General features: G+C 36.6%; 3 protein-coding genes across 3 annotated transcripts; 1 reads left to right on the plus strand and 2 right to left on the minus strand.

Moving 5' to 3' along the window:
* The first annotated feature begins 11 nt into the window (after positions 1 to 11).
* LOC113672209 (N-alpha-acetyltransferase 38, NatC auxiliary subunit) lies at positions 12 to 2,564 on the plus strand. The gene is made up of 4 exons (XM_027188492.2): positions 12 to 118; positions 209 to 250; positions 915 to 1,098; positions 1,794 to 2,564. Exons 1-4 carry the CDS (start codon positions 86 to 88, stop codon positions 1,874 to 1,876), a joined length of 342 nt encoding a protein of 113 aa, XP_027044293.1. The 5' UTR covers positions 12 to 85; the 3' UTR covers positions 1,877 to 2,564.
* On the minus strand, positions 2,542 to 10,596 carry LOC113672207 (lipoma-preferred partner homolog). The gene is made up of 8 exons (XM_027188490.2): positions 10,191 to 10,596; positions 8,518 to 8,619; positions 7,682 to 7,749; positions 7,287 to 7,334; positions 6,070 to 6,200; positions 5,553 to 5,604; positions 4,808 to 4,876; positions 2,542 to 3,843 (listed from the first exon to the last, which is right to left on the minus strand). Exons 1-8 carry the CDS (start codon positions 10,423 to 10,425, stop codon positions 3,688 to 3,690), a joined length of 861 nt encoding a protein of 286 aa, XP_027044291.2. The 5' UTR covers positions 10,426 to 10,596; the 3' UTR covers positions 2,542 to 3,687.
* Positions 10,597 to 12,102: 1,506 nt separating this feature from the next.
* LOC113672205 (uncharacterized) lies at positions 12,103 to 24,782 on the minus strand. The gene is made up of 19 exons (XM_027188485.2): positions 24,622 to 24,782; positions 22,883 to 23,035; positions 22,592 to 22,654; positions 21,757 to 21,936; positions 20,815 to 20,890; positions 20,655 to 20,733; positions 20,077 to 20,170; positions 19,651 to 19,714; positions 19,186 to 19,268; positions 18,430 to 18,596; positions 17,931 to 17,970; positions 17,560 to 17,619; positions 17,196 to 17,344; positions 16,304 to 16,335; positions 15,625 to 15,720; positions 15,292 to 15,401; positions 14,659 to 14,763; positions 13,900 to 14,030; positions 12,103 to 13,414 (listed from the first exon to the last, which is right to left on the minus strand). Exons 1-19 carry the CDS (start codon positions 24,652 to 24,654, stop codon positions 13,231 to 13,233), a joined length of 1,899 nt encoding a protein of 632 aa, XP_027044286.2. The 5' UTR covers positions 24,655 to 24,782; the 3' UTR covers positions 12,103 to 13,230.
* Positions 24,783 to 25,298: the final 516 nt, after the last annotated feature.

Below are 25,298 nucleotides of genomic sequence, written 5' to 3' on the forward strand. Positions count from 1 at the left end.
GATTGGTCAATTGAAACATCCTGGCAACCGCCCTTGAACATACGGGAAGTCTCCTACTTAGTCCTTACCAGACGTAGAGGAAAACATGGCGGACGGAGTGGAAGAGGCGACAGATGTGGTAACATCTATATTCATTTTGCGACAATATTTCCAGCAAGGGTCTTTTTGCATTTAAGTAATATCTTATCTTATTTTGCATAATATGCAGCTTCTTGAGGAAAAAAAGGAATCAAGCCCATCGTCTAATGTGGTATGTTTCCCAGACACTGGTTCTTAGTCGTAGAATGGACAAACTCGATTACAATCTTTGCTCTACTTTAATATCAATGGTATTTTTTCTTTTTAATCAATGCGAAATACTTCTTTTGAGTATTTTGAATTTTACGTATCTCTAATTTGTGATTTTGTGGCAATTTAGCTCATTGCCCCTACTGACAAGTGAATGGTTACAAAAAAAACAAAAACTTAAAACCCATCAAAGTTCACCCTGCTATACATCAGGCTTTGTTTAAATTGTTGGTTTTGAGCATTAAATTTATGGTATTTCAAGATTGTAATTTGAAAGTTTTGAAACGCAAGCTCTGAAATATCAGGAAACAAAACAGACTGAAACGGTTTTCGAAGTAGGACGTATGCTCTCATGCCCTAGAATTAGATTTCAAAATGTTACTTCAGGCTGGTAAAGAAACCAGGCGTTTTGATAATCAGGCCCCATGTGCAGGAGTTGAACCCAGGCCACATCAGGGGGAGACAAGGGTTATTACCACTGTAGGGCCATCCCTGTTCCTCCTACAGGGGTGTAGGATTAACATTGTAGATAGGCTATCTTTACTTAGTATGCCAAAAATATTTTTGAAGTAAGCTTTGCTGTATGACAATCTCACTATAGTACTGTGCCATTTCTCTTTAATTAGGAGACAGAATTTAATGGTGACAACCCAGAAAAAAGTGAAAAAAGGAAACTCTTAGAGTCATGGCTTAACAAGATCATGAGAATAAAGATCTCTGATGGAAGAACATTAATTGGTTCCTTCCTATGCACTGATCAAGATAGGAATATAATTTTAGGATCATGTCAGGAGTTTGTTGGTTCTTCAGGTACTGAAACTTTTCATTAATTTATTGGTAAAGTGGTTCACCATTCATCCATTCATGGTGCTTATCTCTGATTCTGGCTACCTATGATTGGTGGCATACCACAATTCCCAAGTGGGATGTGAGTCACCCACAGGTACCCCTCCCTCCCCTCCAGTGTTTTGTTAAGCTTTTCCTTGCAGTCATTTGTATTCCTGGGTGGAGAGGAGTAGTGTTAATGTAAATTTTCTTCCCTTATGTGAACATGGCATTTGTATGGGATGACATAAGCTGGAGAGTGAGTTAAGTTAAGTTAGACATTTGTCTATTTAGAAAGTCATTCCATTCATTTTACACTCGATTCCTGCAACACTATACCAACTGTCTTGATAGAACAAACCCAAAGCTACCATGTGATAATTTGGTTTTATCAACTGAGTTGATGATGTAGAGCTACTCTGTCTTTCTCCCATCCTCACCTTAACTCCCGGACATGATTGACACGTAACTTCTCCCTTAAATATTCATTCATTATCCAGCAAACAGGTTAAGAGAGTAGTCAAACTTATCAGGTAGAAGTTGTCATCTTGATCTAACACCAAATTCTCATCACCAGTTTATAAGGAAATGTGTAGCAGCTAAAGGAGAGAATTGAAAATCACATCTTTGGGAGTTAAAGGGTTAACTACTTGTCCTTTCTTTTTTTAATGTTCATGCAGATGAGAAAGAAGAGCCACGGATTCTTGGTTTAGCCATGGTGCCAGGAAAACACATTGTTTCTATTGAAGTTGATGTGGAGTGATGTTGATGTACATTATCAGTGAAAATGAGGCAAGCAGAGACACAGCTGTACCTTTCCTTAGCATGGGAAAGCTTGAATCAGGACTTGGAAAAGAAGTAAACATTTGTGGAGTGCACACCTTTCTCAGTGCAATTGTAGAGCCACTCTTATGGGAAGCTACAATTTACACAATCCCTGGTGGCAGAATATGGTTGATCTGGTTGACTGACAACCTGAGGTTGGTTGAAACCAAGGAAGCCTCTCTGAAGTTGAAAGTTATTCAAGCAGAATGACCATTCAGACATTTTGTTGACAGCACAGTCAAAGGGAATGAGGTTCTCTGGTGTCTCACTACCAACTAATAATTTTCTTGAACTTAAGCAAGTTATTTCAATTTGCAGAAATGATGGTCTTATAAGAAGGTTTATCCTTTAATTTTCCTTTTTCTGAAAGGGCCAAACTTGTTTTTTAAGATCAACTGTTAGACTTTTTATGCCTAAGATCTACACATCAATTCTTTCCAGTACCTGCCATAAATGTCTTAAAATTTTAGTAGCAAGAATTTGGCTTTAAATGCCAATCAATATCCCTAAGCTCATATATTTCTCCACATCAGCTTTCTGCTCAAAAAAGGTGCTGGTGACCATTGCAATTCCTGTTCATAGTAGGAACTTTAGTACACTAAATAAATCAAGATTTTTTTTATTCATTTGTCAAAGTGCGTGTTATCTTGAAAATTTACTTAAAACATTCTATTTGAAACTACACACAAATTCAAAAGTGAACTTATCTTTCCAACCCTCTCACACCCAAGTTCTCTCTAGTAATTCTCCTTGCCATCTGCCATACAATTCTTATGGTGTTAGAGCAGAGAATTTTGAATTGGATCAACCAGTTATCCCCTAATTGATACTTTCTTTTATTCTCATCTCTTGTCAGCTTGATATTTTTGTGATAATGTTATGCAATGGTCTGCCTCGACCTTGGTCACACATGGGAGTTAAAGGGTTAAATCAATACACCCTTTGTTATAATATACCACAAAAAGAAAACCAACAAACAAACTAAATCACCAAAAAAAATTGTTTCATATTCTATCAAAACCTTTTTCTCTGAACAACAGTCAACCATGGCATTACAAACTTCCATAATTTTTGAACAATGATTGATTTATTCATTGCTATTTTTATACTCTGCCATTCTATGTCAAGCCATAAACTCCCAGCTGGTGATAGTTATAATCTGCGAAAACTTTAAAATTATTGTACAATTGAAAGCATCTAACAGATATTCTGTTCAGGTAGCAACCAAACAGGAATTTTGTGTACTGCTGCAAACTTGCTTTAACCATAATAAACCTATGAAAATCTCAGTGCTTTATTGCTTTAGTAAAGGAACAGGAGGCTCTTTTTCTTCTTCAGAAACATTTGCACCAATGTTCAGCCCCAACCAGCGGGACGGGTAATCACTTTATCAGCTCACATGGTGAAGAAGTTTCATCAGAAGAAGGAAAGTTCAGTCCCTTTACAACTGACTAATGCTTTATTCTTACCCTGAGACAAGACTTTTCTATACAACCTTTTAGAAAACAAATCACTTACACTAATTTCTAAAAACAGTCCAAACAAGTTAAGGAAACTTCTTCCATGACAATCAAGCTGGTGCTGAATTTCAAAGTCAGAGACTGTGTTCCTTGACACTGCAGACACAATGAATTTCTGACAACTATTCCCAGTTAACAATGAAGTAGTTAATTATAATAACATAACCATTGATAATACATTGTCCTCATTCACAAAGTCAGCTTCTACTTGTTAGTAACCACACAGGTCTCATAGTTCAGTTGTCAAAGGCCGTGCTGGCCTATAATCTAGTTCAGCTGTCATCTTCTGAACACGGATTGCGTTGCAGTCTTGACATAGAAGGTGATTGTCCAAAGGATAACAGCCAGAGCCACCCTTCTCTGCTGATAAAGGGGCACTGCAGTCCTAAAACAACCAAAAACTAGATGGTAACTAATGTGGGAAAGTAACTATAAATGTGTTTATGATAGCAGGTGTCTAAATACCTCTTATTAGCCAAGTTAGCGGTCCACACTATAAGTTATAGACCAAATATTTTCTGGTCAAATTTATGGCCTATGCATGAAGTGTGAAAGCTATTAAATCAGAGCAGAAAGAAATGAGTTTCTGTAACTTACAGTACAAACAGAGAAAACGAGGTTAGCAGGATGTTCATGATATCTTTGGGTTCAAATAGAGGAAAAAGATTTCCATTCACAAACTTTTGACTTCAGTTGGCCGTACAGTCAAATACAGCAAGCTTAATAGCGTACATGTATACTAACTGTGAGGTATAATAATATACAATAATTTTTAAGACAGTGCAGTTTTTTTCATCTGATTGATAACAATTTTTGATGACCTTAACCCTTTAACTCCCTGATCAAATTTGTAATTCTTTTGACTGTTAACCATACAATTCTTATAATGTCAGTTCAGAGAATTTAGTATTGGATCAACTTATTAACCCCAAATTGATATTTTTTTATTCTCATCACTTATCTGATTGATATTGTATTGATATTGTAAGGAGAAATTCTGTCTTGGTCACTCATGGGAGTTAAAGGGTTAAATTATAGGAACTAAAGATACTGCGATGGGGCTTCTTGAACCATTTAACTCCCATAATCTATATGGTAATTCCCCCTTCTGGCTGCTTAACATTTCCCTACTAGTTTGTCAGGATAATTTGGTATGAACCTCCAGCTGACAAGTTTGCAAAAATTATTCTCTTTGCAAGATTATGTAAACTATTCAATTTGTGAAAGAACCTTTAAGTATCACTTGTGATATTTGAAGAGTTAAAAGTCACAAAATTCTTGTGAGTCTTTAAAAACAGACTTACTTAAGGTCTCCAATTCAATAATTAAAAAGGTTTTGTATATCTAACCTCACAAACATAGCACTTGACATGAAAATCCTTATTCATTGAGACAATACGAACAGTTTCTTCTTGACCCTGAAAGAACATTGAACAACATTAATTTGAGTGTAAAATAGAATACAGGAAAATATATGTTTTATTACATATTCTAGCATGTAATATTGATGACTAGTTTTGCAAGTTGTGTGGTATTTTGATGGGCCTGTAAGGTGGGTCAAAATACAAACAAAAACTTTAGGCACTTTTTGAGAAGGTGGGAAAGTAAAGAAGATACAGAAGCAGAGCATGCACAGCCAACAAGTCTTTTTTCAGAGAAAAATAACCAACTGCCTTAATATTGCATGATATTTGTATTCATATTGCATGTAATTTGTACTTGTCATTACTCAGTGCAGTTGGATATTATGTTGCAGTATGAAACAGCAAACATGCAGTGAGGTCACAAAATTACACACTTTTCAAGTGACATGTAATAATGACCATGGTTAATGGTATATCATTTTGAACAAAGATGTGAGAAACATATTTTACGTTAGAATAATTTTTTGGGGGGGAAATGTAAAATGTGATAATCAGATTTTCATTTGTTTTACACACATTAATTATTGACATGCATAAAGGAACTACCAGATTTTTAAGGTAATGCATTAGAAAAAGTGAGAACAATCTTTAAATAATATTATTTAGTCTTGATATCCAAGGGTTTTTATGTAGCTGGCTAAAATGCACTACTAAATAGAAAATTATTTACCTCTTCAGGGACTATAAGCTGATTGCAAGCTGCACATCTTGGAGAGTATTTCCTGTAATAAGAAAGAATGAAACACTTAGTTTCTGAAATATTGGCGGTCAAAATATTGACACATCAAGAAATAACAAATTTCCAGTGGAAACTTTGATTTTCTCTATTTTATTGCATTATATTAATTAGGTATGTTACACCTGGGGAAGGTAAAAACACTTATTGATTAACATACTGTTAGCCTACTTGTAGAACTTTGTAGAAGAAATTTACCCTTCAAATCTTTAGTCAGATTTTGGTAAATTTACCTATACTTTATAATTTTGTTTTATAAGCTAAAAATCATGTTCCAGTTTTCAGCCAAAAAATCAAATTAACTGAAATCAGATTGGTGTTTTTCTTTTCCAACTTTTATTGAATAAGTACAATAAATGTAATGATGATCATGATTATCAGTACTGTCATTACAATTAGAATTCTAATAGTAATCATTATTACAATCAAAAACTTGTCATAACATAAATACCTATAGTAGTCCTCAATGCAATGGATTATATTAAAGTTGTCCACTGTGAACTGTATTCCATCAAGTTTTTTACTACAAACTTCACACACAAAACAGTCTGGATGAAAACATTTCCCAGTGGCCCGTAGAATCTGATAACAGAATTTGGTACTGTAAATAAAATGGCATTAGCACTTCACCCCATAAATAAAGTAAACATCTTAAAACTGAATAGATCTGTAGGAAATGACCCAAGAGTGGAATAGAGGGTATTACACCCTGCCCCTCACCCCACCCCCCTCACACCTCATCCTGCCCACCTTCCCCTGCCCCCATACCCCTGCAAAAGAGACTGAAAATCACAATTTTTCATACAATACAAGAAGTGAATGAAAATAACTCTGTATACTTTATCTCGCTCCTCCAAAGCTAACTAAAAATGAATGTGAAAAAATTACAATTCTTTAGGCCTCAGTTCCCTTTTAAAGTTAAAATTTAATTTTTGGGATTCAACCTTCAGTTTTCAAGCTTTAACTAATAATTTCACTCGTAGTTGAAAGAATTTCTCCCTTTTTTTAAGAGAGCACCCTTCAGCTAATAAGTTTTCTGATAATGAGAAATTACATGTTAATGAGTTTTAGGAACCATGGGATTAATTAGTCAAGATGTACCAGTACCTTCAGATTTGAATGTACATAATATATAGATTTAGCCAAGCCCAAAAGCGGAGCTTGCATTTTTTTTTTCCCGCACGTCTCAAGGGCACAACACCTTGCCCTGGCCAGGACCAGAACCCAGGTTATCTGACTTGGAGCCCAGTGCACTGACCACTGGACTACTAGACAAAGCCATGGTATTGACATGCCCGCCGTACAGTTGACCATGCATAGCACCTCGTACGGACACCCGTATGGTCATAAGTCCAAATTTTTTCAGCTTGATGGGTTACCACTACCATTTTGTACAATTATGGGGCTACACTCTGCAAGCTCCGCTATTACTGAGTGCTACCCAGACTAGAATGCTTCTATCAGCACCCTAATGCATTAGTCCCCAGTAAGTACATGATGCTGTGCAGTGAATCAATCTCTCTCTCTCTCTCTCTTTTTTATCAGGTGTGAAACACCTTCTGGAGCATCAAACTTCATAAGATGGCATTTTATCTGTTCTTTTGATCACTCAAACAAGGCTAGTTCAATTCAATTGAAATTTTATAATAAATGTTATGAGTTCCTTACCCTTTCTGTAATACGTTTGTTACAAGCCCAACAGGTCTCCAGTGTATCCTGTAAATAAACAGCTTAAGGTAAATTTTAAATTTAAATTTTGATTTATTGTGCAAATATATGGTAGATTATTGTACACCATTAATCTCTCAAATCACTCCTACAAAATTGGTGTTATTCCTCTCTAGAAGGTTTACCTTCCATGTTGTTTTCAGTTTGGAAGCTTGAGGAAAAGTTGAGTTTTGCTAGATAGCTAAGCAAATACAATGACAAAGCTGGTGAAAGTCAGGTTTTAAGCCATAAATAGCCAAAATTTCAAACATTCTGTCTATACATCTTGATATGTTTACCTGTCTCTGTTTGAGCAACATATTTAATTAGAAAATATTTTCCAAAATAACACTCACTAGATAGTCTGCCTCACAAAACACTTCCTCTTCCACTTTGTAGAACACCTTGCCAGTCAGCTGACATCCTATGAAAACAGGTATGAACTATAGTCAGCTAAGTGGAGTAGAAAATAACAGGAAATAAAACTCTGAAGAAAAATCCTGCTTGACCAGAAACCTATCAAAGGTAAAATAGTATAGACCATAGTATGAATTTCCAGCCAGACTTAATACTAACACAAGGGCCATGCACACAGCATGAGATTCTGGGGCAATTTGCATTTCACTTTGGGAAAATTAATAAAAATTGCTCTTCTGAAGGCTTAAAAGAGCTGGGCTCCTCAGTTTCCCAAAGAAAAACCTTTGAGAACCTTGAGATCCTTCTAAAACTGTGCCTGCAAGGATCTTCCACATTGGAAATTTTAAGGCTGATAAGGACAGGAGCCACTGGGCAACTGAACATACTCAAAGAGGACACAAATCAGAGCCTGAAAAACATGCTCTCCCCCAAGCTCCTTTGAGCCCATAACAGATTTTGGTACTCTGCTTAGGAAGAGTGCTGAGACTGGTCATCTGGACGGGAAATGTCCCCAAGACCTGTGTGTATGTCTGTTGACACGCATGCAGGACCACTTTATGTTATCTTGTTAACACGCATGCAGGACCACTTTATATTATCTTGTTAACATCTTCAGAATCTTCAGGTTGCTCTTATTTTATCTGTTCCTGAAAGGTTAGGTTTTGGAAACCAGTCAAAGTGTCTTATACTAGATACACCCTAACCCGAACAGCTCAATGGACATCAAGATCAACTGAACCACAGGAATATCAATAAATACTGAAAATCTGCTCACCACATTTGTCACAAAGGAAACACTTGATGTGGAATAATTTTTCCATGGCAGTACAACCCGTCCCCTCTCCTGAGACTTTCTGCCCACATTTACTGCACATTCCTATGAAAAAAATAAACAAACAAACACATATTAATCATAAAAAATAAAAAAGTCGTCCCCTTACTGTTCATGATATCTTGATTATTTTGGTCCACTTTCAAATTCAAATAAATGACAAGTGTGTTTTCTGCCACTAAATATTCTAGGTAAAGCCTCACTTGACCCTTAAAAACCTAGATCTGATTGTCAATTCTGGTGGTTATTGTGGGGAAAAGTTACATGTTTATCACTTTTGAGAGTTAAAAGGAAAATGTTACCTCTGGGTCTAGAAAACATTTCATCTTATATTTAGGTGTTGTAACTATGTTCTCTCTAAGCTAATGTAAACAGAGCACAAATAAGTATTCCTGAAAAACTTTTGACAGAATATCTACCGTATTCTAAATGTCTTTTGAATATCAAAAAAAAATTATACTCAATGCAAGTAGAAATTCTTGTTTGTCTATGTCTTGAATGGTTGGGCAAAATCAAGGAATTGTGTGACATGTTGTGTAAAAAGAGAAGCCACTAGCAACAGTTCTGTAATTAATCACTGGCCAATTGAAATGATCAGAGATATTCAAGATGTTAAGTTTTGAATTCAAAAGTCAGCTAAATCTTGGAAAATGGTGAATTTCCTGTTCATAGAGAGTTCACTTAAAAAAAAAAAAACAATTTGTTCCCCATATCATATCTAGCTACCTAATTTAAATATTGAAGTAATGCCATCCTAACAGATGTTGTGACCTAGGACAATTGACATGACAAACTGACATAACTATGTTGCAAATATGGAAATTGTCAGCTGAGTTAACTTTCGAAGTTAAACATTTGGTAGCTGAATGATGCAACAGCAGTAGATGAGTAGCACACTGGAGCAATTCCTAACAGGACATTTCTATAAGTTCCTAGACACCGTGACACCCAAGAAAGGAATGTGAAAGATTTTAACAATTTCAGTTTTCTGCAAGCAAGGATCAATAAATTATTCATTCAATTTCTTAATTCCACGCTAATACTGTAAAAGTAACAGCATAACAGCTTTAATTTTTTTTAAAGGAACATTAACTGGTATACAGTTTTAAGCTACGCTATGTTTTTTACTTTTAAGCTAGAATACGATTGGACAGCACAAAAAAATTTTCTTTCCATTTTTTGGCAAATTACGTGTCTAAGGAAAGATCATCTATTTAGAGTATATCGGGCTTTACAGTAAATTTGCGACGTCATTTCTAAAGCTGGTTAAGTGCTCTTACATTAGTGAGACTAAAACTGAAACTTTAAGAATCAAGCGATGTTTGATCCGCTGTAAGGAAAGGAAAGTCAGTGTTACCAATTTTCTGACCCACTGTGTGCTTTGATACAACACTCAAATCGAAAAGTAAACAGCGTCTGTTCATTGCACAGGATTAATAAAACATAACCATGTAAATCCAGTCGAGGAAAAAGCCTAGATGAGTTGAGTATTATAAACAGATTTACCCAAAACCCAAACAATGCCTAGACAGAACTGCAAAAGAAGCCCTCGCACAAGACGCGATGCAAAACAGAACAAGTAAACATCAACAATGCAACACAGCGCAGTGCCTTACCGAAAAAGTCTGGATCGCCTGTATTCTCCAAATTCTTCACAAGAAGATCAGTTAGTGCGTCAAGTTCTTCTTCAGTGCTTTTCATTCCACCTGAAGACTGAAGCGATGGTGGTGGCGGTCTGGGATTCGCTTTCGTTAACCGTGTGGCTGTCATTCTGACAGGCTTCGGCGAAACAGGCGGTGGAATCTTTTTGCCTGTTACTGGGTCTAAGCGAACTGGAGTCCTAGAGGCCATTGTTATCAGCTAACACAAGATCAGTCAACCGCTAAGTTGTATTGTACTCCTGACAAAGTGAACTGTGGCTCTGTAATGTGGGCTTGCCTTGTTTGGAACGACTAAGTAATGTAACGGAATGAGAAGAATTCGGACATCCTTAGGGTGGGGAGGGGATCACATCCGATAAGTGAGGAGGGCCAGTGACGGGATAGGTCTTCCCTAAAAATATATCCCAAAAATGTTGTTTAAATGCCTTCTTAATAAAACTTTTCAGGTAACTCAATTTCGCGACAAATTAATCGTCGGCGTATTTTGCGAGGCAGAAAAACTGTGTTTAAGCAATAAAAAGGACCCATGTTTTTATTTATATCCGCACCATCTGACCTTGAAATCAATTGAACTTCGATATAGTTCGAGGTGATAGTTAATTCATCTTTTTATCCATCAAACGGTTATCTTTTGACGTATTTTAATTCGTATCTTATTATTAAAATAATAGATGTACGTCCTGTTACATCAGAATACGCTTGCGGCTAAGCTCTTCCTGTTCATTATTTGTGGGGAATTTGAATAGTAACGAAATTAACATCATGATCGTTTTTGACAAACACAATGCTTTGACAACTATGTAACAGTAAAGATTTTATGCATGAGCTATCAAGTTCCCAGTGGATAATTTTCATGTTATTTCTATTTTTGCGAAATTTATAACCTATAGGCTATCAAATATCAAGTTCATGAGAATAAAGGTCTCTTAACTTTTAGACATATTCTTCAGAATTTGCTTACAGATGTTAGGGTGTAGGGGGAACCAAGCACAACAAAAACAACTTTTAAGACAACATAGATGCATTTTTTTCTATCAAGATGATCAGGTTTGATCAGTTCCTGAACGTTACGACAATTCTGGCATGTGCGTGAGGATTGTTTCTCAAAAATAGCAGGGAATTAAAAACAGTACTCAAGCATGCCAATAAAGCTATAGGTATTCCTGACTGATATCTTCAACAGTTCTAAATATTATATTATTTCTTAGACATTCCGTAAACTTCTGTATATCCCCCGAAAATATCCGGACACTCATAAAAGGCCTGGATCGGATTTTGTCATCGTCAAATAGATCAAGCAGCAAAGAGGCACCTGTGGTATTTCCGCCAGACGATATATGGGTACCTTGCATAGTGAATTTCTTTAAACCCTTACTGATAATGAAATCGGAAATCAGGCAGAAGTACTGAATGTTTCCATGCGCTTGGAATAACTTCGGAATTTTATTTTACACGAAAAAAATGAATTTGATTGTGGTCCTCGTTTTTACTGTAACTCTAGGTATTAATATTCCTTTACTTAAAACCCTCTTAAAACGTTTTTTTTTTTTTGTAATAAATTGGATTAATCATTCCGTTACAACCCTATGAAATGGATAGAAAATTCAAAATTATTCGAATATCCAGAATGCTTTGACGGTCGGACATAAGGCTTCTTATGGTCATTATTTTACCCTAGAAATGAGAAACCTACATTTTCAGTCGAGAGGACCTCCTGAGGAATCAACTCACTAGGAGTTTTTAAGGCAAAATCATCCACCACATTGAGTCTAATCGCGACTGAATTAACATAAGCTACGTAATTTTTATACAACATAGCTTACATTTGATGCATTAAAATATCAAAATATTTAAGAACACAATGCAATTGGTACAAAAATATTTAATTCGATCAACAGGTGTATCGCTTTTCAATAGGAGTTAAAACCAGACGCTTTCTTGGGGCCATTTTGGCAAAAACTAAACCTACTTATTCCTGCTATAAATACTTTTTTACACTTAAATAACAATTTGCGTCAACTACACTTGTAAGGCTGGTTTGTCCATTACCTATATCTACTAAAAGCCCAATGTGCAAAAAGGAATGGCAACGCTGGAAAAGTCATAGCAAATTTGTTATCCTCGGTAAGAATTTATGATGAAGAGATTAAATTTTGGGGCAAAAGGTTTTGACACAAAGATGGGGAGTGAATTGACTCGTGTGAGTTGAATACATATTGTTGGGAAAACAGCCCAGCAACTGGATATGCAGGAACTAAGGAACTTGTTTACGCGGTTTTTCAACCAAGAAGGGTAAGTAAGAATTTTCAAACAACGAACCCGTTCTGTAATCGACGCCGTTCCTGCAGCAGCACTAAACTTTCTCTGCGTGACCTGAGCCTAATACTCAACCCTTTCATCCCAAAGAGTGACTAGCATCTAATTTCTCCTTACCATATCATCCCTGAATCACACATTAAGGTCACGAGAGTAAGGGAAATGATCACCAACTAGAGGAGCTCTTGATTGTTAAACAAATTCTCCTAGTCGGCACCTTAGGAAACTTCTGGAGAACAGTACTGAGAAAATGCATACTGACAATAGAGTGTAAAGGGTTAAACGTTGTGTTCCTCTACAAGAAGTTTTGCACCGATACGGTTTAAAATTCATCTCATGGAGTTCTGTGCTTTTCTTCAATGATTAACAATAAGCTGATTCACTCTTAACGTATTGCAATGTTTGCCTATTTACACGTTGCTTTTTACAATTACCTTTGAGTGAGTATAAGTCTGGCATAAACAGAGCTCACAGTATGCTCTCGTCTATCCTTTTTTCTTACGTTATTCTTTCTCTTTTTCTACGTTTCCAGCTGTACCGTTTCGTAGGCAAGAGAAATTTTGCAAAAGAAAAAACCGAACATAATGGAAAAAAAGAGTGAAAAAGCGAATGTAAAGGTTGAAGGCTACTTCTTCATCTCAACTTTCAACCTTACATTCTAGCGTAGCCATCACATGGTTCAAAGAGCTTTCTTAGTTGGTAGGTCTGTGGCAAGTGATTTGGACTTATTTGAATCAGTGGTTTGTTTGACATTGTGCAGTATCATCAGTCCATGATCTGCCATGCGCCAAGCATCTCGGTCTGCAGACTCATTTCTGATGTGGATTAACACTTCATCCAAGCCAAGCTCGGCAATTTCGTCCCTAAGTGAAAGAAAAAAAGAAAAAAATTATTTAAGAGAAAAAAATCAGAGCAAGTGCTTCACCTTGAGTTTAATAATGAGACATCGAACATTTATTAACCCTGTAATTCCCATGAGTGACCAAGAGAGAATTTCTCCTCACAATATCTCCTCTGAATCACACATAAAGGTCACGAGAATAAAGAAAATGATCACCAACTAAAGACGTTGTTGATTGCTAAACAAATCCTCTTTGTCAGCACCTTTGGAAATGTGTGGAGAACAATGAGCATGGAGAATATGCATACTACAGTTGAGCTGCATCCTTCATCAGTTCTCGGATTACGTTCTTCCTTTGAAGATTTGACACTTTCTTAAACTAAAACTTTAAAGATTACCCAATATCAAAGGGGATGAAAATAAAATTTTCGTGCTAAATTTTTTTTTGGAAAAAAGTCCGATTACCATGGAAGAATGTATCACACAAATTATCAGGCACACACTTACTTGTTCTCGTGTGAGTCTATCATAGCCAGAATAATCTTGGCCACTACATTCTGCAGCAAAGGATCCAAGCTGTATGCTAACTCCATTAGACAGAACTTCAAGTTCTCAGCCTCCACAAGTTTCTGACAAGCCTGAAATTAGGGATAGACAGGACATAGTTTGTTAGTTAATTGTAAAGGCGCTACCTCTTCAGAATTTGTAATAACTTTAACCGCTTAGAGTGACTAGTATCTAATTTCTCCTTACAAAATCTCCCCTGAATGACACAGTAAGGTCATGAGAATAAAGGAAATCACTATCAACTTGAGAAGCTCTTGATTGTTCGACAAATTCTCCTTGTCAGCGTCTTAGGAAATGTATAGAGAACAGTACAGAGTATATGCAAACTGATGATAAGATATAAAGGGTCAAAAGAAAAGTTCGTTGAACATTTTGTTCGTTACTATTGCAAAGAAGCTTAGTAATAAGAAACACAGCTCACATATACAAGAGTAGTCCATTTTCAAACGAAACGTTAAAAAAAAGCTATCCTTGATAGGTAAACTTATTGTCTATTGCACCGGTTTACCCACAGAAAATATTCGCCTCTTGTCCCCCAATATCCAAAGATGAATATTTCTCCGGTAAACCGATAGAAAGTGCGCTCTAATCATTTTGAGCGTGTGGAATTTTTCTAGATTTTTACTGAAACGTTAACCGAATCTGTGAATTTCAATATTACCTTTCGCTCAACATACGTGTTGTATCTCTGTTACTTACCAGCTCACTTTCAGCGTAATAAAGAATGATCTTTCCTGCCAGCAAGAACAGCTGTTCATCGTCTGTCAGATTGGGAAGAGACAGCAGCAACTCCAGCAAGGAATCCTGGGATGAATTAAAATTATTAGAAACGAAAAATTTAATGGCGACATTCTTTCTCTACCCTACAGTACAGTTGTCTTATTGGGGAGAGCGAGTTACCGTTTTAAGCTCGTGATCGTCCACCCAGCTTCCATGTTTGTTCCAGGGTAAAAGTGGCCGGAGAGAGGAGTGGGCGGGCTCCTTCCCCCTTCCCCTCGGTTTCCTCTACCCAACGACCACCCCCTCGGTAGAAATTTCTACCGAGGGTCCAAACTTCCAAAGCTCGTTCTCCAAAAATACGAGGTTTTCCTTTTTCAGGCAACAAGAATACCTTTTATTTGTACACGATAAAGGTAAAATCTAATACTTGTTTATGAGACTAACAAAAGGATGGAATAAAACTACTCCAAGCTGATCACAATAATCAGTATTTTTATGAAAGCGTAAGAAGTTCGTCCTACACTCCTTTACTCCAACTCACTTTCAAGGAACCGATTTGCTAGTATTTAAATTAAATACGTAAAAATTGGAAAACCAGGATGCGCAACCTACATGTGTAATAATGACATCAGAATTCTCTATGGCCAATAGCTCCAGTGTTTGAAGAGCAAGTCGCTGCGTTTCTGCATCTCGAAGTTTGCACAGATGCACAAGAGAAGTAGCTACAGAAAGAAGAAGGCTATTATGTCACTGATTAGAAGATTCAATGATAAAAAAAAGTACTTGGCATGGGTTTTAATTTAACAAAAACGGCGTGGACTACACAAAAATTTTATGCGTCAAGCTTTTCAATTATGAATCAAACACTCAAGGAAATGAATAGAGAGCAGTATATATGGAGAATGTGAATACTGACGTTGGGGTGTAAAGGGGTTAATGTCATACCAGGCGCACTCTGTTGGGAAAGCATGACTCGTATCTCTGCCGTAAACACAAGTTCAAGGAAGATTGCTGCAAGGATTCGAGAAGCTGGGACTTGAACTGAAACAGAAAAAAGAAAGAGTATTAGTCTAATTTGTAAAACTGCTTTCAAAACTCCCTATTTACCTTTTGACCCAAAAGAGTTACTAGTACCTAATTTCTCCCTACAATATCATTACCTGAACGTAACATCTTTCAGGTAAATTTTTTAGGATGCATAATCTTTGACATTTCACACTTTTGAGCCGCTGAGAGTGAACCTCCTTAGGCAAATTTTGTTACTTGCTCAGTTGCATGTTAAAACTGGCAACCTTAATTCTTTACGAAATCATTCTAACTTATACCAGGTGCGGAGCTCGTGCTTATGCTAATTACATAGTTGAGCGTGCTGTTGTGCATTTCTGTGAAAACGTTTATGTTTTCTCTTATGCTAATTGTTAATGTCTAAAAAACCGCTAGATGCCAATCTACTCAATACCCGATATAGAACAATCTTTTGCAAAAAAGTGAGTGTGCAGAAGTTCTCGAATTGCAATTGTCTTTTTTTAGGGGGAGAAAGTCCAAAAGTAGATATCAAAAATAAGACTTGTTGAATCTTTCAAGTAAATAATAAATCAGATACTGCCAGTATCGATACACTTACTTCGTTCAGCAGCATAGCACAAATCCTCCAAGCTGTAAATGGAAAAGAGGAATTGCAATAATTTAATTCACAGCTTCTTCGTGAAACATAAATAAGAGCTACGCCGTTTTAAAAGAAGCCTTGGCTCAGTGGTGTCAGTTTTTACCTGATCTTCTTAATAAAAACATACAAAACCCACAATTCCTCCACTTGCTCTGACGAAGGACTAACGCTCGAAATGTCAGCTTTGCAATTCTCACGTCAACAACTCAGTTGATAATACTATATTACCCTTTAAGGGTAGCCTCACAGTACAACTAACCCTCCCCTCCCTTCCCTTCCACCATATGAATCTCTCACAATCCACCATGCTTCATATGGCCAGCAAGACCCTTTTATATGCTCCGTGATCGAATGGAGCTTGCCCCACCGCCTCGTGCATCTACATTTTACCTAAGCTCTGAATGAGTTGTATCGAAAGACTGTACAAGTTATGTGGAATTTTACAACATGTGTAACTGGAGGTTATTAGCTGTACAGCCGCCCCTTACCCACAAAAAAAATCGGAAAGGGCCCATTGCCCGTTTTTGTCTTTGAGGGTAAGGGCGGCTGTAAAGTGACTTAGCAGCCAGGTTTAATAGGAATCATGAAGAAAAACTTAAAAATCGTTCGGGAAGAGCATAAATAGCTCAAAGCGTGGTTGTGGGCTTTCTTCGCACTACTCTCGAATTTTTAACAACCATTCTACCTCCTTTCCCTCTTTTGTAGGCCAGATTCATATACTCCTTGTTATCTTTAAGAAAATATCTTGATTCACCTCTCTATTTCACTTGTCAACTTACAACAGCAATGTTTTAAAATACGTGAACGGCAAATATATATAGCACTGATTTATATTTCTTTTGGTTCTTACCCGTTTTCTCCGATGACCACCTGCCTGTTAGCTTCACTGTCAGACACTATATACGACAGGGCTGTCACAGCTTCATTCACCACACGATTCTCCTTGGAGTGCAACAGAGCACACATGGTGCGAACTCCACCCAGTTCCACAAACTGGTCCTTAAAACGATCAAAGTTTCACAGTTGTTAACTCGTGGGTACATTGTTTAAAGAGAATGGAGGACTTAGTTTGCAGCCTTAAAAGCGTGACATACAAAGTAAACTACAAAATTTGTGTTACCGATGTTACAGTGTAAAAAAAGCTACATAATTCTGTCAGAGAGAGTCGTTGTCTAGTGAGACATAACACTGAAAACAGAAAAATAACTTCAAACCTGAATAACAGGAACAGTGAGTAGTTCTGATATTGCCTCTATTGCATATTCTTGAGTGGCCTGAGGAAATCAGATGAAAAAAATACTTTCACCATCAAGGTTAATTAAGTAAAAGAAAGACATTCTGGGTAAAGATTAGCTAAGGGCATCAAGTTCAGGGCATAAGAGTCAAACCAGAGAGTTCTGCGTAATAGCTGGAAATTCAAGTGTCTCAGATGCTTGAAGGGAACACCCTGCACCATCACAGCCATGTGCATACACAGTTTATGTCATAAAACTGAAGCTAAAAAGCTGTTAGGTGAATACCTAATGCCATACAAATATTAAAATTTTGGAAATATTTATCAGCAGACTTATGAAAGAATTTTTACCTGATCTTGTGACAGGCATAAATTCATCAAGGCTGGTAGTCTGAAAAAAAAAAAGGGTGATGGACAGTTACTTTTGAGAGGGTCACAGTTTCAAATAACAGTTCAATACATCTACCATCAACTTAATATTTCCAAAAATGTTAAGCCTTGATGGATAAACTATTAATTTTAGGCTTGGAGTGTTTCCAAAAAGGACTTTTTTTGAAATATTTCTTGGTGATTAGTGTAAAAAAAAATTTGAACTGGCTGGGGTTTGTTTAAGTGAAAACAAGCTACTTGATTGTATTTTGCTTGATTGTAAATTTAAAGTGCTGAAATTCATTGCACTAAGAACATTTAATATGTATGAACCACCTGCTCTTCCGACAGCTTAAAAAATGACAGGGATCAAAGCAATGGTTTCCAAGTTATGACTGATAGAAAGACTGGGACATTGAAATTTTGGCTCAAGAGATTTTTCTCTCCATTTAAACAGCTGGAGCTAAATATTCAGACCTACCCCCCCTCTTGTACAATCCTAGATTTTGTGTCATCTCCTGTGGCCGCTAAACTGGCAAGTTCAAATGCAGCACCTCTTCGTTCTTTCATACTTCCTGTCTTGGCACTTTTCATAACTTTATCAATGTCCCTGATCTGTACCAGATGTGTCTCAATCAGGTCACCCACCTGTAAAATGGGTTTTTTAATCAGCTTTTTAACTACAAGTTAACATTTAACTAAGGTATATCATATACAGATTCAATAATGGTGATAAAAAAATTATGACTTCAGAAAAATTCAAGAAAGGCTCACAAGAGCAAACAAACTAATTTTAGAATCAAAAGACCCAGGTTTGAGTCCTGATCAGGTCATTGTGTTGCATTATAAGGCAAAACACTTTCTTGCAGTACCTCTCTAAAGCCAGGAGTACAAAAAGGAGCCTGTAAACATTCAGGGATGCCTGATGATACGTGTGGTAGTGGCTTTACATCATGAAATGTAGTACAGGATTAAAAAGCGTGAGGAGAGTATTTCTCATTGTCTAAATGAAAAGTAGCTCAGGCCTTAAAATAGTGGTAGGAGAATTCTCTGATCTTCAATTCCTGGTACATGTGTTGAGGAACGGGAAGGGGGGGTTTACTTTTGATAACATTCCAAATGACAGGGGCAAAGTTGCTTCTAATATCTTCTTGCTCAAGAGAAGAGGATACTCCCCCTCCCCCCCTTCATCCCCACAGAAAATTGACAAAACAAAACCTTCAAACTGATACCTTACCTCTGTTTTGAAGTTATGAAACAAAATGGCACAAATCAACACACTGCATACCAGGAAAAATGCCTGGCCAAGGTAAAAGGTTACTGAAAAATCACAAAGAAATATAATTAGTTATTAAAACAAATACATATCTCTAATAGTAAGCAAAATTTCTTGTTTGAATAAATTATGTTAAATTCCCTCATTCTAACAATATATTGCATCTCTTTTGCATATATTTAATTTCTTTACTTTGGTTGCCATTTTCCATCAATTTGTGTTCATGTAACCCTTTAACTTTCATGAGTGACTGAGAGAGAATTTCTCCTTACCATATCAACACAGCACAGGAAGAATTACTCTAATAAAATCTTAGGAGTGAAAGGGTTAAGCTGCATTACTTTAAAACACCTTAGCGAATACCAGCCATTGCTAACTAGAAATTTATACTACTGACTTTTCTAGAACATTTAATTTGGCACCTACTTGACCAATACATCTGTTCTTTCTTCCGCAAACAGGTGCTCTCCTCATTATCACATTCAAATGCCTAAAAAATTCAAATGATGAGTAAATTACTCAAGTTTATTAATTCAACCAACTAATGGCAACCTTAAAAGAAGCCCTTAGGTGCCAAACTCATCCCATAGTTTGCACTCATTCATAAAATTGTTCCATTTTGGGGATTTAGCAGTGGACATTCCAGGAGATGACTTGTGGAGCCAGGAAAACAGGATGACCTGGAGAAAAACTCTTAGAGCAAGGATGAGAACCAACTACAAACTCAACCCACACAAATCAAACCTGAGCCAAGGTGGAAGGAGACAAGTGCTCTCACCACTGCACTAATTCCCTACTCCCTGCATCCCCTCCCTATTAGCAAGCCTTGCAGCTTATGAATTAAAGACTCACCATCAGTTCAAAAATGACATAGATTCCCATCAACAAAGATGCTGTTACATTCATGATGCCACCACCAGCAAAAGCAATTACAAAAGTATTTTTGCTTGAAAAAGAAACAAAAAATAAATCAACTCTTTATAATTTCCAACCATGCTACAAAATCTGTCAAGTGGACACACTTCAAACCTAAATGTTCAGCTTTTGGCCATTTTGTCAAATTCCTACAGTGCCTGCTAAAAATACTTTATGTAAGTGAAAGCACTAAATCAACTTTTGGACAACATATAGTTGTTCATTTTTTGTGCATTTATCTGTTCAAAATATTACATGGTAGCAACATGTAGATGTAGATGACTAGATATCATTAACTTTACTATTAATAGCCTTCACCATCCTCACTTTCACCAAATTATGAAAACTGTCATCGTGGTTGCAAAATTAATGTAATTCAAAATATCCAACACTGCTTGAACTGTTGTAACCATCATAGTTCTAAATACCGCTATCACAAAAATTGCCATAATCTGTATAACTCTTGTGAGACTTACAAAATGGTGACTAAAATTTGTAGATCAAATGAATCTTACTTCATCCCATGCTTTCCTACAAAACCACCAAGTCTTGTGTAATTTGGGCAATATAAGAAACCAAACAACATCAAAGCACCTGCAAAAAAATAAACAGAATTGTCAAAAATTGTGTAATGAAGCAAACCTACAAACAAAGATTAGCATATTTTGTATTTACCTGTCCAAAATGAGGAAAACCAATAAATGGTTGTGAAGGATAAAACTGTAGCCAGAAAATGAATCCATAGTAGGACCTGCAAAGAGTAAAAAAGGAAATCTGTAAGTTCATTTCTTTAAAGTTTCCAACAGGTAATTCAGCGAGTCTATCCTTTCAGTCAGGTAGCCAGCCTACCAATCAATCAGTCAGTCAGTCCCTCTGAGGCAGTCATCCAGTCAATCAGCCTTTATCAGTCAAATACTCAATCATTCAGTCGGTCAGCCTATGTGTGGTCAGTCACAGTCAATCAGCCTGTGTCAGTTAATCAGTCAGAGATAAAGGGGGTATGTTTCTAAAGAAACTATGGTGCTGCATTGGTAGGAGAGTATAACAGGGTAATTAAGTATTATTAACTGAGTTGAGTGTCAGCCTTTTGTCAAAGCGAATGACAGAGGGCTAACACTTAAAAAGTCAGTTTTAAAACTCTTTACAGTGGCCAATTTATATTATCAACTCAATTGATAATACTTAAATACCCTGTGTGTTAAAGAGTCAGCCTATATGTCAATCAATCATTTGGCAGTCTGGATGTTAGTTAGTCAGTAAATCTCCAATGTTTTAAGGCATCAAGCTCAACTTTTTTCAACATCCTCATTCAGTGAGGAAGCTGACCATAATTTTCAAAGATTCAAGCAATACATCTGGGCGTAATACTCAGATAGACTATAAGTTTCCAGTTTAAAAATCATGCAACTTAACAGTATATCCTATAAGTTACTCAGTTTGTCTGAAAGTTGGTTTGGTGAAATATTCAGTCACTTAATCAGTTAGCAAGTCACTAGCTCATTTTAAAATATCCAGAGTTAGTTGCTCAGTCTGTCAGTTTAGTAATCAATCAATTGGTCACTATTAGGTATCAAATACTCTCTCCTACATAATAAACTTAACAACCAAAATAATAACCTTAAAATTGCCCAGAAATGTCTCTCTTCGTTCAAAAATGTTAATTTCTTTTCGCAATGCCTTCTGTACATCATCTAATTCCTCTTGTCCTAGGAGGATTGCTCGTGAACTGAACACATGTTCATCTGCACCAGCCACATCTTGAGTGGACTGCTCTTGCCCAAATACAGTTGCATAAGACTAAAACAAGAAAAAGCACTCATCTTAAAAAATTCCATTGAATTCACAAAAAGGGTAAATCAACAAAGTTTGACCTTTCCTGCATTAACCCATTTCACCCTAACATCAGTATGCACATTCTCCAAACTGTTCTATATACATTTCATAAGGCACTAACCAGGAGAATTTGTTTGACAGTCAAGAGCTGATTCAGTTGATGTTTGTTTCCTTTATTCTTCTGACCTTAATATGTGAATTGAGGGTGATTTTGTCAAGTGAAATTAAATGCTGATGATTCTTTGGGGTCAAAGGGTTATTAGAGTACTCTGAACCCAGTTTTACACTATGCACAGGTCCTGAAAATCACCTGAGGATTGGAAGGCTGGTCAAAGAAGATAAGAAAAGAGAAGAGGAAAGAGGTTTGAAAATCCCTCAGTATGCATGCTTTAAGACAAAAAGTAATTCAGCTGTGGCAGGGAAGTTTTAGGAACACTTTCCTAACAGATAAATATAGGCCGACACATAACTGAGGAAGGAAATATTCTTATACAATTACCATACAATACAATGATCATTTTTTAAACATCAATTACACAATTAACACTACAATTAAGATTGACCTGGTTCACATCATAAAAGAGAAAAAAAACACAACAGCAACACAGTAGACACTAACCCCTCTTTTTCTTTTACTCATTGGAACCATTTTGATCACTGAATTATCCTGAATCCTGTAGTCCTAATAAATGCAATAAAATTGTTACAATAAAAATATATGATACTCGTTGAAGTATGTGGAACCATGATGATTACCAACTTATTAAGTAAATAAAGGATTTCTTTCACCAAATCTAATGAAGAACAAGGTGACAGTGTATTGGTATTTGTATTTGTATTTGAATTAACAATCAGATATTGGGAGTCAAAGGGTCAGAAGCACATTGAATTATTTCTTGCATTTGTTTACCTCAAAGGTATAGCCATCTCTCAGATATTCTCCTTTGAATCTGAATCGAAACTGGTGCTCTGCTCTTCCAAGCTCAAATAAAATATGAAGCATCTGTGCTCTTGCTCTTGCAACTGTCTCATGTGGGTTACACACCAGGGTGAATGTCTTGCTCTGTAAATAACACAAAACCCATATCAAATATAAATAGGGCAACAATGCCTCTCTCAGGGGATTGTTGTGTCATCTAATATGATACTACCAAAACTTTGGACTGTTTTAAGAATGAAAACTCATTGTTTGTGGAAAAAGGGGGGAAGTTTGTAAAGAAACTTTGGTGCTGTGTTGATAGGGGGTTATGCTAGATAATCTGGTCCTATCAACTCAGTGAATATGTTAATTTGCCACTGTAATGCTGATGTTTCAAGCATAATAGCCCTTCATCAGAGCAAAAGTAGAAACACTTGAAATGTCTGCTTTAGAAACTCTCCATAGTGACAAATTTATATATTAATCAACTAAGTTCATGAAATCAAACTATCACTGTGTGTAACACTGCTACCTTTGGCACTACAATTTGATTTATTAATAAAAGTGATTAAACTGTAACCTCACTGACTCAATTTGTCCAAGTCAAACTTCCCACTAACTTAGCTTTAAGACCTTCCTTTTGAGGTGCAATTTTCAGTTGTTTATTGTCATCTGAGGTGATTCCAAAGCAGAGTTAAGGCAGAGAGAGAATAGCTAATCACACCCAGGAAAATAAGCATGCTTGTCAAGGACTACTTACCACCTTACAAAACCATTCCTTAAATTATATTCACAGTTTGAGCTATTAAGATCCAACTTTACCCATAAATTTTTATGATTTAAAGGGCATGTTGTTAAGTAACCCTTCTCTAGTTTTTATTCAAACTCTGATAAAACTCTGAAACAAATACAAACTTTCAAGAAGAACAATTTAGCCCCCTTCTAGTGTCTTTGTGCAAATAGGCTACACTTTTCTGAGCTGGACAATTTGGGGCTGACAGAGGGTTCAACGGTAACAGATTGTTACAGATATTCTACTTGTTACAGAAATGATCCTGACAGGTGGACTGCATGTTTGAGAGGATTCAAACCTGTGCCTCCCAGATATGAGTTGGGTGCTGCTACCAACTGAGCTATGAAGCCTCTGAGAGCAAGGAAATTTATAGAGTGTTATTCTTTTCCCATACAGGAATTTGAAAACAGCTTGTAAAGAAATATATTTCAGTTGACCTTAGGGTGAAAACCAAAGCAAAGAAAACGAACCTCAAAGGTGGACTGCAATTTTAGTTAAACAGTCAAGTCAGCTTTTCGTCTATGAGGTAAGTATAGTCCAACTGATGGCTATCCAAATGATGAGTTTCAGTTATGAGGAATTTAGGGGTTTTCTCATCGCCAACTTGTGCAAAGATTTCGAATCAAAGAGTCACAAGTGTTTCTTGGTGACAATCTTACAATTTACAGTCTATGTATGTTTGACAAAAATTTGAAGTCCAAAAAAAACAACGGAAAAAAGTTCTGCCAACTCTTCCAAGAATAGATACGCAGAAAAATTTATAAAGAAAAAGGAATTGAGCAACAGTTGTTGCCTGTGAGGAAATGGCAGATAAAATTGAATACACATCTATATCTCACCATGCCCTAACTGTCTCCAAGTTACCAACAAACGAAACAACATGAAAACACTGCTCTAGTCTTCCCCGAAAAGCGCATAGGCATTGCTCTTAACTTACCGGAAAAGCTTTGCTCTCCACGTATATCAGCATGATTGTAAGTTTCAACCCCAAGAATTCATGCAAATCACAGTTTCAGTTCATTTCTTAGCGAGAAAGGAATCTACTACGTCCGCCATGATTGTATCGATTGACGTCAAAGCTGAAAAGCCACTTAGTATACTCCCCTGAGTAATGTTCGTACCCAGCTGTGTTCACTATCTCTCTCTCGCTCTCTTTCTCTCTCTCCTGAATGTGTAGAAAATGGTATAAGTTTCTGGACGCAACAATACCTTGGAAACTAGCATGAATTGAATCAAAAACGGTCAAAATTTATCTCAATTGTTACCAAGAGAGAAAAGGATGAATGAATATATAAAAGAGTATCCTTAAAGCGTTGTGCTAATTCCGTTTAGCTTCCGTGAGAAGCGCAAGAATGGCGGGGTTTGCGCATATCCAAACATGATGATCCTGGCCCAATGAGTAACGGCGAATTAGAAATGCTGAATGACCTGATCAGAACATTAATACTAGAGAAGCTCAAATCCTCGAACAAGAGGCTTTTCTTGGAGTCAAACGAGACTTGACGGTAGCCTGCGACGCCCTCAACGAGAGAAAAATTGCTTGCTCCCATTTACAAACCTGCGCAAGTTTAAGTGAGTCTTTTTCGTGTGCAAACACAGTAAAGTTGGTGTGGT

Source organism: Pocillopora damicornis, chromosome 8, assembly GCF_964200805.1.
Source record: "Pocillopora damicornis chromosome 8, jaPocDami1.2, whole genome shotgun sequence".
Classification (NCBI taxonomy): domain Eukaryota; kingdom Metazoa; phylum Cnidaria; class Anthozoa; order Scleractinia; family Pocilloporidae; genus Pocillopora; species Pocillopora damicornis.